The sequence below is a fragment of the Erithacus rubecula genome, assembly GCF_903797595.1.
Source record: "Erithacus rubecula genome assembly, chromosome: 2".
Classification (NCBI taxonomy): domain Eukaryota; kingdom Metazoa; phylum Chordata; class Aves; order Passeriformes; family Muscicapidae; genus Erithacus; species Erithacus rubecula.
The window spans coordinates 30,197,707-30,210,864 of NC_136685.1; the positions used below are offsets into that span (position 1 = coordinate 30,197,707).

Genomic DNA, 13,158 nt, shown 5'->3' on the forward strand with positions numbered 1-13,158 from the left:
GTTATCATTCAGTCTCTTAGTATAATGAAATTCAGAAAAATTAAAATAGATACATGAAGAAAGAATGCAAATCTAAGCAGTCAAATTGCTGCTTTTTTTTAGTTGCAGAAATAATGTTCAGCAGTGCAATTTAATTTTTTTATTAATGGTTTCTGTACTGCTTGTATTGAGATATTGTCAACAGAAATATTTGTAGCATTTCACTTCTCCAAGTGTCCCAGTACAGCTGCTACTTTGGGGACTGCCTTTACTCTAAAGCAGAATAGGATTCATCAAACTCTGAGGGACTTTCTGGGCCATAAAACACAGGCCCTATGCTGCAGAGAATGAGGGGTCTTTATGTTACAGTTTGTCATATTAGTGTTACAACTTGATCTCAAATCTTATCAATATAGAAAAGCATTTAATAAATAATTTTTCTGACCTCTCTCACTTATGTCTTCCCCTTCTTTTTTTTTGGGATAGATATTGAACTTTTGGCAGCTTGCAGAGAAGAGTTCCACCGAAGGCTAAAGGTGTATCATGCTTGGAAGTCCAAGAATAAGAAACGCAATGCAGAAACAGAACAGCGTGCTCCCAAATCAGTCACAGACTATGGTGAGGAGAGAGAGAGATAATTTTGTATTTATAATAATTTTGCTGATAACATTCTAAACATTTCTGGAATGGATTTTGGGTTTGCTTGGTTGAAGAAACTTGGAATTTTTAGGAGTGTTTTATGTTGATTTAAGGTAAATATTTTGGAAAGTTTGAGACTGGCAAATTATTCACGGAAATTAAAACACTTCCAGTAGACCCAGCTACTTGTGCTAAACAGCTCTCTTTTAAAACCTTTTCTCACATCCAACTGACATCTGATAGAAAGAGTTCTTGATCTACTGATGCAGGTGCTGGCATTTTTGTGAAATGTTCATTGATCTGCTAGTTTAATAATATATAGCTATGTAGACATAGATGTAGACATAGACTTTTAAAGGGTGCTAATAATTCTGTCGTTGACATCACTGCTTACATGTTACATCCTCTTTTTAAAAAATCTGTGAGTTTTTATATTGCAATTTTGGCTCATGGAGTGACAAATTTTGCATAGACCCTGCTTTCTATTTGGGTCCTCCATTCTACTAATTTCACAGGTGGGTGTTTGTTGACAAAGCAACACACTAATCTGAGTAAGTGACTTTATTTTACATTCATCAAAAAAGTGTGAGAGTTTAAGACAGCCAGTCATGAAAAATCTGTACCTGGTTTCTGGAGTGATATTTACAAAGGCTGTTGCTTTTCTCCCAGCATTCCGCCTCAAAAGTCTGATGATTGTACAAAAGGAATCCAATAAATTTATAGAATTGCAGTAAATGCATGGAATAATTCAGTCAGATCATTCCTTTTGTCTTTTGGTTCCATTATATTTGATATTTGTTCATGGGAGAGGCAAAGGAAAGGGACGATGGGGAGAAAGTGCTCTCCCCAAAGTCACAGGAACCTGAGATTAAGGCATTGTCCTGGGAAATGGAGAATAAACATCCCAGGGAATGCAGGTGCCCTAGGTTATCTCAGTCCATGTACAAAGGCACCTGCTTCCCCTTGATTTGTTTACTTGAGTTATGCATTGCTTGAGCATTACCTGAGTTTGAGGTTTTCAGGGAACTTCAGTATGGATATGTGGCAGGCAAAATTTGGAGCCCTGGAGTAGATATCATCAAAGAATGGGTCCTTGTGTCTGAAAAGTGGTTTTGGGTGCTTAAGAAAGCTTATGACTGAAATGGCAGGAAAAGGCCTTTGAAGCACTTCTGCAAAGTGATAAATTGCTTTGAATTTGAGCTCACACATTTTCTCTGGAGCTAAGTGGGTAAAATACTCATTTACAGTATTGCTGATGGGAAGTATCAAAGAGCAGATGATCTTTGGATTTTTGCACAAAAAGCTGAGAATATTCATTTTCTTATCAGTTTTATTCAGACATTTGCTGCATTGTTTTCAATGCTTTTCATTGTATTTCTTTACCTTCATTGAAGTATGGCATCATATTTCTGAAGAAGAGAACCTTGCAGTTCAGAAGAAATTGATAGTGACCTTTAGAGACTATTAATGTTAATGTAATTCTTTTTATTGCAAATAATTATACTATGGGCATTTCACATATTTTTATATACTTATATATATATATATATATATATACACACACTATATATATGTGTTGTATATATATATGGTAGTAATCTGAAAAGTAGTAAGAAGGAATTCTGAATTCTTAGGTGCTTAAGCTAGAAGTCTTTCTGGTGTCAGTGGATGTGCTTCAAATGATGTAGGTTTTTCTTTCCCTCCTTCATTTAATGTAATTTTACAGTATTCTTTAATGTAATTTTACACATGTCTTTTAATTAAATTCATACATTCATTAAAGAAGCTAAGCACTGGTTTGTATATTATTATTGGTATTGACAGAGCTCTGGAAGTTTTTTTCTAGCAGAAATGTCAAAAAAGAAAAATACTACATTAATTAATTAGCAGATTTGTCAGAGCAATCTGTGCTTAGCATGTATACCACTGAGGCTTTGTAACAGGAATTGCAAATTATTAAAGTGATTAATTTTGAGGTTAAATCCCAATGAAAATAGAAGTAGAAAATTAGTAGAAGTACTTTGAGTCTGTGTTTTTGTTGGAACTAGAATTCTCACTTGTCTGTTATCAGCATTGGAGAAAAATGTTGAGGTAATGAAACCATAACTTATAAAGGATCAGCACTTTCATGTTTTGTTCAACATGTAATATTTGTTCACAGATTTTGCACCATTTATGAACAACTCAAGTAAGTGAGGAGACAGTGTTTAAGCTAACTTTGAAGAATAGGAACACTTGAGAGCTCTATACTAACATTGCTTGATCCAGTGTTTTGCTACACATGTACATAGAAGTTAATTGTAAAAAAAATATTTTATAATTTGACAGTGTTATTCATCTGATGGTAATTATACATTACTCTAGTAATTTACAAATGTACTTGTCTTCATGAAATTCTACCCATTTGAGGAGTCATGGGAAGAAGAGTGAAATAACCTTCTTATGTCAATTGTTATGTAAATTATTTAAAATATCCTATTTTTATTCACATCCCCCCAAAATAACATTCTTGTTCTAGTATTTTTTAATTGTCTGCACTTGGCTTTTTGTTGTAGCAAAACTCTGGACTCAATTTAATATAACAACTGTTTTCCTAACACACAAACTAACATTCAGGTGATGGTCTCTTCTGAATAAAGAGCCACAGTTCTATTGCACCGAGTAGAGGCTCCACTGCTACTTAGCATTCCTGTTCTTGAGATTTGCTCTTGGATTTAGATATGCTTAGGAGTAGAAATGAGCCTTAGCAGTTACCATTGCAATGCAAAGTGTTTGTCAATACTGATCAAACACTGATCTGCTGGGATAAATATTCAGATAATTTGTAGAAAATTGAATTAGTTTTTTATGAACTCGATCTCCCTGGAAGGTATGTGTTTTATCAGAGTTGATGTATACATGTAGCATTCACCTGTTAAAGTCTGGAGTTTTTTTCTTCTATGTTTACTTTTTATGCACACATAAGAAAAAAAAGGAAATTTGATATTTATAACACATGGAGGTTTTTTTAAGTTTCTGCTCTTCATGTTTAGGAAGATTATTTTTGCTTGAATCTAAGAAAAAATTTCAAGGTGTGGTTGCTAATCTGTTGTAGTCCTGTTCATGATTGTAAAAATGTTATTAAAAGTAATTGTCATTTTTTATGTTATTAAGTATTAGCTTAGAAATTACCTTTGCTCCACAGACAATGAAACAAAATGGAATTCGCTTTTAATAATTCCTTTTATGCTGAAAAATGCAAACATTTAATACTGATTTTCTTCTGTAGAGATGCTAAAGGTTCTTAAACAAGGTGTCTATAATGGTGGTATAAACCACTAAATGAGGTCAGTAACAAACTTTTACAGGGGCAGTTATTAAAGGAAAATATCTCGCTTTTAAGAGCATTCACTATTTAGAACTAATTATGATAGTGTATGTGTAAGATTAAGAAAGTTGATGATTTGATGAATTAACATAGAGAGTATGTGCTTTTATTTAAAAACAAGTTTCTTTCCAGAGTCTGAAATACAGGGAACTCAAAAAGTCAAAAAATGCATGTATAAAATATTTACCAAAAATATACATGAAACTTGAAAAAAATTTCTTTAGAAGTACAGTCAGCTGATCTTAATGGTCTGAAATAAAGAATTCCTTGAAAAAAGAAACCAGCCAGAAATTAGTTCTAATGCCATATTTTGATATACAGAAATCTAGGCAGAAAATTGTTTGGTGGCTGCTTTGTAATAAGCAGTATTTATTGTCAATATTTCTATTAACAAATTAGTACTTTCTAACAGAATTATACATCCTTTTGTGTTGACTGTCAAACATCAAGTGATGCTTTGTATGTTTATAACTGAAAATGCTTCTGTGCACTGTGATCTTTTTTTACAAAGAAATGGACTGAACTAAAGCAATTACTTTACTTTACAATAGAAGTTTCTGGTTGGTAAGAAATTTTATATGGGAAGTTTTACCTTAAATATTGACTTAAAGCAGAGTGTGTTTGTCCAAGTTTAGGACAAATTTGGGGAAAAAAGAGCTCCAAAGGGCCCCCCCCCCCCCCTTTTCTTTTTTACAATTCCTTCCTTCAATGAGCTCAGAAAGAATTGTTCTTGTGGTGAAAATGGAAAAAAACTTTTTATTAACAAAAATACAAAAGAAACACTCCCCCAACCCAAACCCAGATGAGACGAACCCAGCCGGTCCTCGCCGGGGAGAGTGGCAGAGCCTCCCAAGCCGACCTCCAGCAGCGGCCCCCGAAGTCCAGATCCTTGTCCTCCGGAGTCGGTGCAAATCCCTGGAGCAGGGAGAAGGGAGAGAGGGGGAGGGGCAGCCGGGAGCAGGCCCAAAGCAAGCCCAAGACAAGCTAAAGCGAGCCCAAGACAAGCAAAAGCAAACCCAAGACAAGCCAACACGGGGGCACAGACAAAACAGCTGGGGGAAAAGGGAAAAAAACGGCCAAAGAAGCCAGGGGAGGGGGTCACAGCTGAGCAGACGGCAGAGAGCAAGACACAGCCCACAACCGAAGCGCAGCAAGAGAGAGAGAGCCGGAAAACACCAGCCTAGATAAAACCATCCGAGGGAGGGACCGGCAGCTGCACGGGGGAAGCAAGGAGAGGAGCCAGTCCAAACATCAGCCCATAACATTCCACCCCTTATCCCACATCGTGATCATTGACACACGATTGGGATACACACTCACTAAACACGATATGGAAATTTCCTGACTTGCTTAAACCTTCAATACTTACACATTACTTTCTATTCATAGAATCTAGTATACAATGGTGGCAACACTCAACAATAACATTTGTCTATACTTCATCCTATAGTCAGATCTCCCTGAGGTACACAGCAGGTTGTTCCATCCTTCTGCATTATCCACCAAGTACATCCTGGTCCTTGAGCAAAGGCAATCCCACGAATGGGTTTGCCTGTACTCGAGGCAGGATGAATCCATACTGTCTTTCCTAGCAACCCTCTAACATGGGCCACTGGGACTTTATCTCCATCTATCACATTAAGGCCTTCAGACTGGGCGGGACCTGCTCGGTTGGTGGAACCTCGAGTGTTGACTAACCAAGTGGCTTTTGCCAGGTGCTGCTCCCAGTTTTTTAAAGATCCCCCACCCAATGCCTTTAATGTGGTCTTCAACAATCCATTGTACCTCTCCACTTTACCTGCAGCTGGTGCATGGTAAGGGATATGGTACACCCACTCAATACCATGTTCCCTAGCCCAGGTGTCAACAAGCTTATTTTTAAAATGCGTCCCATTGTCTGACTCAATTCTCTCAGGGGTACCATGCCTCCAAAGGACCTGCTTTTCCAGGCCCAGGATGGTGTTGCGGGCAGTGGCATGGGACACAGGGTAGGTCTCCAACCACCCAGTGGTGGCTTCCACCATGGTCAGCACATAACGTTTTCCCTGGCGGGTCTGAGGCAGTGTGATGTAATCAATCTGCCAGGCCTCTCCATACTTGTATTTGGACCACCGTCCACCATACCAGAGGGGTTTTACCCGCTTGGCCTGCTTGATGGCAGCGCAAGTGTCACAGTCATGAATGACTTGGGTAATGCTGTCCATGGTAAGATCCACCCCTCGGTCTCGTGCCCACTTATAGGTGGCATCCCTACCCTGATGGCCTGAGGCATCATGGGCCCATCGAGCCAGGAACAACTCTCCCTTATGTTCCCAATCTAAGTCTATCTTTGAGACCTCTATCTGTGCAGCCTGATCTACCTGCTTGTTGTGCCTGTGTTCTTCATTAGCCCGACTCTTGGGAACATGGGCATCCACATGACGGACTTTCACGGGGAGCTTCTCCACCCGAGTGGCAATGTCTTTCCACTCATCAGCAGCCCAGATTGGTTTTCCTCTGCGTTGCCAGTCAGCCTTTTTCCACCTTTCCAGCCAACCCCACAGAGCATTGGCTACCATCCACGAATCAGTGTAAAGGTAGAGCTTTGGCCATTTCTCTCTCTCAGCAATGTCCAAGGCCAGCTGAACAGCTTTGAGTTCCGCAAATTGACTCGATCCACCTTCTCCTTCGGTAGCTTGTGCAACCTGTCGTGTGGGGCTCCATACGGCAGCTTTCCACTTCCGGTTCATCCCCACAATGCGGCAGGAACCGTCGGTGAAAAGGGCGTAGCGTGTTTCATCTGCTGGCAGCTGGTTGTACGGTGGAGCTTCTTCAGCCCGGGTCACTTACTCCTGCTCCTCTTCATCAGAGAGACCAAAATCTTCACCTTCTGGCCAGTTTGTAATTATCTCTAAAATCCCAGGGCGATTTGGGTTACCAATACGGGCGCGCTGCGTGATGAGGGCAATCCACTTGCTCCATGTGGCGTCAGTGGCACGGTGAGTAGAGGGAACCTTTCCTTTAAACATCCACCCCAGCACTGGCAGTCGAGGTGCCAGGCGAAGTTGTGCTTCTGTGCCAATCACCTCTGAGGCAGCTTGAACTCCTTCATAGGCAGCCAAGATTTCCTTCTCTGTGGGAGTGTAGTTGGCTTCGGACCCTCTGTAGCTTCTGCTCCAGAATCCCAGGGGTCGGCCTCGGGTCTCACCAGGCACCTTCTGCCACAGGCTCCAAGACAAACCATGGCTCCCAGCTGCTGAGTAAAGTACGTTCTTCACATCTGGTCCCCTCCTGACTGGGCCAAGGGCTACTGCATGGGCAATCTCCTGTTTAATCTGAGCAAAGGCTTGCTGCTGTTCAGGGCCCCAGTGGAAATCATTCTTCTTGCGTGTAATAAGGTAAAGAGGGCTCACAATCTGGCTGTACTCAGGAATGTGCATTCTCCAAAAACCGATGGCACCTAGAAAAGCTTGTGTCTCCTTTTTATTAGTAGGTGGGGACATAGCTGTAATCTTGTTAATAACATCAGTAGGAATCTGACGCCATCCATCTTGCCATTTCACTCCCAGGAACTGAATCTCTCGAGCAGGTCCTTTAACTTTACTCTTCTTGATGGCGAAGCCGGCTTCCAGGAGAATTTGAATAATTTTTTCTCCTTTCTCAAACACTTCCGCTGCTGTGTTTCCCATACGATGATATCATCAATATATTGTAGATGTTCCGGAGCTTCACCCTTTTCCAGTGCAGCCTGGATCAGTCCATGACAGATGGTAGGACTGTGCTTCCACCCCTGGGGTAGTCGGTTCCAGGTGTACTGCACGCCCCTCCAGGTGAAAGCAAATTGAGGCCTGCATTCTGCTGCCAAAGGAATGGAGAAAAATGCATTTGCAATGTCAATGGTGGCATACCACCTTGCTGCCTTGGACTCTAGCTCGTACTGGAGTTCCAGCATGTCTGGCACGGCAGCGCTCAGCGGTGGAGTCACTTCATTCAATGCCCGATAGTCCACAGTCAGTCTCCATTCCCCATCAGATTTACGCACAGGCCAAATGGGGCTGTTAAAGGGTGAGTGGGTTTTACTGACCACCCCTTGGCTTTCCAGCTCTCGGATCATCTTATGAATAGGAATCACGGCATCTCTCGTTGTTCTGTACTGCCGACGGTGCACTATTGAAGTGGCAATTGGTACTTGTTGTTCTTCTCCCTGCAGAAGTCCTACTGTAATTGGATTCTCAGATAGTCCAGGCAAGGTGTTCAATTGCCGGATGCGCTCTGCCATCACAGTTGCAATTCCAAATGCCCATCTTAGTCCCTTTGGGTCCTTAAAATATCCACTCCGAAGGTAATCTATGCCCAAAATACATGGGGCCTCTGGACCAGTCGCAATAAAATGTTTCTTCCAATCCTTTCCAGTTAAACTTACTTCCGCTTCCACCAGGGTGAAGTCCTGCGATCCACCTGTCACACCAGCAATTGAAACAGATTCTGCTCCTACGTGTCTTGATGGAAGTATCGTACACTGTGCACCTGTGTCCACTAAAGCTTTATATTTCCGTGGTTTCGAAGTGCCAGGCCATCGAATCCACACGGTCCAAAAAACACGGTTCTCCCTTGCCTCCCCCTGGCTAGAGGCAGGGCCCCTCTAAGCCTGTTGCTCCTTCTTTTCTGAGGCATACATCTTAGAAGTTCCCTCAAGAGGGTCAGACATGTCATTATCAGTATCACATTCGGCACTTTGGCTGCGAGAAACAGGAGCGGCTTTCTTTTTGGAAATTTTTTCTTCCTTCAAATCCCGCACTCGTTGTGCCAGAACAGCAGTAGGCTTCCCATCCCATCTTCTCATGTTCTCTCCAGAATCTCGCAAGAAGAACCACAACTCAGCTCGGGGAGTGTACCCTCTCTCCCAACTGGGGTAACGTCTGCGTTGGATATCAGGGTTTCTAATCTGTACAGCTGAAATTTGGAGGAGGTCCTCCTTAATCTCCTCCCTGAGTCTCCGATGATTTTTCTCTATTTTATCTTCTAAGTTTTGCAAGCGTGTTTCCACAGCTGCAATCCTAGCATGAGTCGGGCCATGTACTGCATCCGCATATGCACGAAGCTTCTTTGCCATATCGAGTACTGTCTCATACACCTCATCTCTCTTCATTATTGCTAGGGCAGACGCATATTCAGGTGGCCCAAGCCGCACGAGCTTTCTCCACATCACCGGTGTGCATGGTACCAGGTCTGGATTTCTAGTTGTTACATCATCCGAAAAAATAATTTCTGTTACTGCCATTTCCCTGAGGCGTTGGACCCCCTGCTCTATGGTTTTCCATCGGGTCTGCTGAACATATAAGTCATCTGCACACAGATATCTTTGTGCCACACTATCCAGGACCCGTTCCCAGAGACTTTGAGGGTTAGCCCCTCTCATCACGCCCTGGTCGATAACAGGATCATGAGACAGAGACCCCAAATGTCTCGCCTCAGAGCCATCCAAAACTGTGGCCTCACCTGCCGCATCCCAGAGACGAACCAGCCAGCTGATAATAGATTCATCAGGTCTCCGGGTGTAATCTTTTCTTAATCCACGAAGATCCTTCAGGGAAAAAGACTCATTATTGGTCTCTGCTCTCCCACCAGTTGTCTTGACTCCTAATTTTACATCAGGAGGTGTCGAGGGTCCCTCTCCAGCATCATCATCATCATCATCCTCCACCGGCCGATCGGTCTTCTTGGTGCGTTTCCCACTTCTTGTACTGGTAGCCACAGCCATTGGTTGGGGCTTATTCTCCAGTTTAGTTGCTGGGTTTTGGCCTAGGGTGTTGGCAACAACCTGCGTAACTGGGATAGGAGACAATTTATCTCCCTGTTCCCTCTCCTCTGTCTCCTGCTCTATAGTGCCTAGCAGGGTGCGATATGCATGTGCTAGGGCCCAGCTCACTGTAATAATCCTTTTCTCTTTAGAACCATCCTGGCACTTCCCTTTTAAGTAGCTTGCAACCTCGATTGGATCCTGAATCTTTTCAGTTGGGAATTCCCAGATTATGGGGTCAGAAAATTCCTTTAAAATCTGGCCCATTTTCTCCCATTTGCCATTCCACTCAAGATTCCTCCTGCCGAGCTTGACTCCTAAATCAGGAGTCTTCCCAGCCCCTTTAGAAATCTCAGCCTTCATTCTATATAGACTGTAAATGGTGCAACAAAGACTTACTAAATTAATTACCATAAAGATGATTTCCTTAATACTCAAGGAGATCAGGGAGATCTGAATGTTTTCTAATAAAGATGTAACCGATTCAGAGGAGAGGAAAGGAAATAAAGGCAGGAAATCTTCTTTGCCTGCTTCTCCTCTAATAAATAACACAAACCATGATTTATACATTCCTGAAGCAGATTCCAACATTCTCATAAATCTCCTGTAAGCCATTGCAACCAAGCCTAGCCCGATGAGCATTTTCGTCAATATTCCTTTCATACAAAAACTACGCATCAAAGACAACACCGGAGCTATCTCCGGATGAGTAAACAGACCCATTGACCACAAAGGCATCAAAACATCAAAGAAACCTAACGAGCCGACATACAAACAGGTCCCCACAACGAAAGACATTATGGATTTAAGAAACTTAGCCATGCCGACAGCTGAAACCAACATAGTATTAGATAAAAGTTTTTTCCACTTTTTTCTGGTGCTGATAATCTGAAGGTCGTGAGTTCGATCCTCACACGGGGCACCAAAAAGTATGTCCAAGTTTAGGACAAATTTGGGGAAAAAAGAGCTCCAAAGGGCCCCCCCCCCCCCCTTTTCTTTTTTACAATTCCTTCCTTCAATGAGCTCAGAAAGAATTGTTCTTGTGGTGAAAATGGAAAAAACTTTTTATTAACAAAAATACAAAAGAAACACTCCCCCAACCCAAACCCAGATGAGACGAACCCAGCCGGTCCTCGCCGGGGAGAGTGGCAGAGCCTCCCAAGCCGACCTCCAGCAGCGGCCCCCGAAGTCCAGATCCTTGTCCTCCGGAGTCGGTGCAAATCCCTGGAGCAGGGAGAAGGGAGAGAGGGGGAGGGGCAGCCGGGAGCAGGCCCAAAGCAAGCCCAAGACAAGCTAAAGCGAGCCCAAGACAAGCAAAAGCAAACCCAAGACAAGCCAACACGGGGGCACAGACAAAACAGCTGGGGGAAAAGGGAAAAAAACGGCCAAAGAAGCCAGGGGAGGGGGTCACAGCTGAGCAGACGGCAGAGAGCAAGACACAGCCCACAACCGAAGCGCAGCAAGAGAGAGAGAGCCGGAAAACACCAGCCTAGATAAAACCATCCGAGGGAGGGACCGGCAGCTGCACGGGGGAAGCAAGGAGAGGAGCCAGTCCAAACATCAGCCCATAACAGTGTTATTTTATATACTTTGTTTTGTTTGAACGTGACTTTGCGCAACATGTAGATAGAGCAGTTAACATGAGCCTTTTCTGACCAGTTTTTTAGCTGTTGTAATTAACAGAATGCACATTAATTGAGATGGAAGTACTTTTTAGGTTTGCTGAGACTTCAGATAACCTTGAATTCAGAGAGAATCTCTTGGGTTCTGGGGGGAGGTTTATTTGTTTTCTTGTTTGTTATGTTGTTTTTTTTAATTTGTTTGTTTGTTTTTAATGTGCTAATTAATAAAACAAGTAATATTACTTTCTTGTTTTCTAATGGTTTTCTTCATTTATTTTTGGGGGGTTTCTGTACAATAGCACAACAGAACCCTGCAGCCCAGCTACCAGGCAGACAACAAGAGATTGAAATAAACAGACAGCAGCGCTATTTCCGCATTCCCTTCATCCGCCCCGCGGACCAGTACAAGGACCCCCAGAACAAGAAGAAGGGTTGGTGGTATGCACACTTTGATGGGCCCTGGATTGCTCGGCAGATGGAGCTTCACCCTGACAAGGCACCCATTCTGCTTGTAGCAGGTTGGTATTGAAAGCACAATTGCAACTTTGAAAAGTTCCAGAGTTGATAAGGAACTTTAGAAAAAGAGAGTGAGGTTGAGGATTTGGGACTGCCATTGATGGTAGCCAAATGTTTTAGAATACCATTTGTACATGTAACTGGTTCTTTGTTTTACTTGTACACGTACTTCCATTTGGGAAGCCATGGACTGAATGGGAATTCAAATGTAAAGGGTTTTATTATTACAAGTCCTCAGTTTATTCAATGAACTAGAGATAGCGTGAAGAAAAATCACAGTTTTTCTGGGAAAGGTCTAATCATTATTATATTGTTCTTTTTAGTTAGCTATAAAGAATTACAAGAAGTTTGCATCAAAACAGTTTGTGTATGTGTTATATTCTTTCCATTGCATGGGGCTAATAGCAAGCTGATGCTTTTATCCTATTTTTGCTACTTTATGCTGCTATAGGAGAATAGCTTTTTAAACTTAAAAATTGAAATAAATGTTGCAATGAGATTTATCTGACATGTATCCTCCTTTTCTGGAGGGTAGGGAGCAGGGGAGAAAACACTGGGGAAATGCTGCTTACAGCTCTGTGATTTGAGTTTTTGTATTTAACTTGAGACTGAGGAAAAGCCATAGCCAATTTGTTTCACTTCAGAATTATGCTTTACTGGCAACAAAAGTTTGTTTTCTGCAAATTATTTAAATTAGAATTCCTTATACCAACTGTTGGTGTTCAGTGCCAAAGCCCATAGCTAAAAGTAGCACTGCTGTCGTGAGTACCTGATAAAAATAAGATTACAATTTGGTTTTTGAGCTACTCATATCATTTCACTGGATTGCCTATGTTGGTCCTGTTTTGGTAAACATTGTTTGTTTTGGATGGTAGGCTGACACATTAGCTACTTGATCCAAAGTCTGAAATTCTTAGTTGCTTTGCTATATTTAACCAAAAGTCAATCAATTCACTGTGTAGTGGCCTGAAACTGAGAGTATATGTAATCTAAATGCAGTTGCCATTCTGTATTGGGTTTCAGAAGAATATATCAAAATGTTGATCTTTCAGATGCTTTCCTTTATTCCTTTTTGCTCGCTCTTTAAGCACAACTTTGTCAATTGCAGCATCTGATACTAATTTATTCCCATACTGTTTTAGTGTTCTCTGTGTAACAAAAAATAGGAAAATGAAAAATGCCTGTATCTGAGGACTTCCTCATAAATTCTGAAATCTACTAGCAAGCCAGATCTACAGAGAGGAAATGTAATTAAC

General features: G+C 41.9%; 1 protein-coding gene across 4 annotated transcripts in view; it reads left to right on the forward strand.

Moving 5' to 3' along the window:
- The window catches only part of MYO6 (myosin VI), a 106,697-nt gene that overhangs the window by 90,096 nt on the left and 3,443 nt on the right, over positions 1–13,158 (forward strand). For 2 of the 4 annotated variants that reach the window (XM_079298971.1, XM_079298973.1), the window contains 3 exons: positions 466–597; positions 2,780–2,806; positions 11,686–11,904. In XM_079298971.1, coding sequence (XP_079155097.1) covers positions 466–597; positions 2,780–2,806; positions 11,686–11,904 — 378 coding nt within the window. The remainder of the gene's footprint in view (positions 1–465; positions 598–2,779; positions 2,807–11,685; positions 11,905–13,158) is intronic. The other 2 variants (XM_079298972.1, XM_079298974.1) reach the window with 1 other exon arrangement.